Source organism: Mus caroli, chromosome X, assembly GCF_900094665.2.
Source record: "Mus caroli chromosome X, CAROLI_EIJ_v1.1, whole genome shotgun sequence".
Lineage (NCBI taxonomy): Eukaryota > Metazoa > Chordata > Mammalia > Rodentia > Muridae > Mus > Mus caroli.
In genome coordinates this window covers 129,458,354-129,460,093 of record NC_034589.1, presented here as the reverse complement: position 1 = coordinate 129,460,093, position 1,740 = coordinate 129,458,354, and the positions used below count along the sequence as shown (strand labels likewise).

The 1,740-nt window shown below is 50.8% G+C and overlaps 1 protein-coding gene across 1 annotated transcript in view; it reads left to right on the top strand.

Moving 5' to 3' along the window:
- Tex13b (testis expressed 13B) overlaps positions 1 to 1,740 on the top strand; it is a 3,206-nt gene that overhangs the window by 623 nt on the left and 843 nt on the right. Inside the window, exon 2 of the mRNA XM_021154034.1 lies at positions 398 to 399. Within this exon, the coding sequence (XP_021009693.1) occupies positions 398 to 399 (2 nt within the window). The remainder of the gene's footprint in view (positions 1 to 397; positions 400 to 1,740) is intronic.

Genomic DNA, 1,740 nt, shown 5'->3' with positions numbered 1-1,740 from the left:
CCATACCCCAGTCCACCCCAACACCCATACCCCAGTCCACCCCAACACCCATACCCCAGTACACCCCAACACCCATACCCTAGTCCACCCCAACACCCATAACCCAGTCCATGCCCACACCCATACCCCAGTCCACCCCCACACCCATACCCCAGTCCACCCCTACACCCATTCCAGGAATGTGTTTCAATTCTGCTCACTTCTCTCCAGGAGCTGAGGGCTGTTCCAGTTGCACAGATGCCAATCATGACTAGTGTCCCTGCAGCTGTTGTTCCTCCTGCTGTAGCTGCTGCTGCTGCCGCCGCTGCCACTGCAGCCGCCGCCGCAGCTTCAGCTGCTGCCGCTGCTGGAGCGGCACAGACAGGGCCAGAGATACAAAATGCAGGAGAGAAAGAAGAGGTGACAGCTAGTCAAAGAGCAGAGTGTAAACCAGAGGAGATGGAAGGGGTTCAAACCGTGGCTGCCATTAGGGCATCCACGTGGGCGATGGAAGAAAGCACCCCGGAGCATCTTGGAGCTATGCAGTGGAAAACTTATCCCCAGGGCTTAGAGGGGCAGGAGGAGGGGGAAGGCAAATCTATGGAAACACCCACATGTCCTGACTCCAAGCCATTGGGGTCCGGGTGTGGGTCGGAAGGCTCCCCACAACCTGTTACAATCCAACTCCCTGTCTCATTTACATACTCATATGAAAGCCCCTTCCCTGTCACATCCACTCCATCCCCGCCACTAAGCACAGTCACAGAACCTCAGATGCCTCCCTACTTCATGGCCACTGATATGAATATGTCCGAAACTGAGGGCCCAACAGTATACCTCCAAGATCCCCCTAAAGACAGTCGTGAGAGTGGACCCCCGCTGCAGAGAAAAGCATCATTTTGCACACCGGCGGGTTGGGATTGCCCTTGGTGTAAATCTATGAATTTTTCAAGGAGGGATTCTTGCTTCCGCTGTGGGAGGCGAGGCTGGCAGCCAAAACCTCAGTGAGTTTTTTTTTTTTTTTTTTTTAATGTGATACAGAGCAGAAATCGCTCAAAGGGGAAGTCAGTTTTCAGAAGTGGGAAAAGGAAAGGGGAGGGGGCTTTGTGGGAGTGGAAGGGGAGGGATGGGATGGGTACAGACGGTGCGGGAGGGGCAAGTTTTGATGATTTCTTTTGTATTTCAGATTGTTTGCACTTGAACTGCTTCAGGGAGTGTGTATGTGTGTATTTGGGTGTGTATGTGTATATCACCTGGTACAGCTAAATACACAGTAAACACACCTAAGCTGTGTGTACTATATATTTAGAGCTATAGTGGTTATTTAACCCATTCTGAGCCCAGATTTTTCAGGCTGGAGGATCTAAACAGCTGTCTGATGGAGTAGTAGGTAGAGTCAGTGGCTCACTGGGAGTTGGGTCCAGGGTCATAGCCAGTGATAATGGAGGTGCAGTCCACTCCTGGTCCTGGCTAAGGTAGGAAACAGAGTCAGCTGCTTTCCAGACTGTTTTAGACTGGTACTAGGAAGCGACTCCATGGAGCTGACAAATAGAAAGAGACACAAAGGAGTTGATCAACTGGCTTCAGAGAACTCAGCTACTTTTTGTTTGTTTGTTTGTTTGGTTTTGGTTTGGGTGTTTTTGGTGTTTTTTTTTTTTTTTTTTTTTTTTGGAGACAGACAGGGTTTCTCTGTGTAGCCCTGGCTGGCCTGGAACTCACTCTGTAGACCAGGCTGGCCTCTGCCTCCTGAGTGCTGGGATT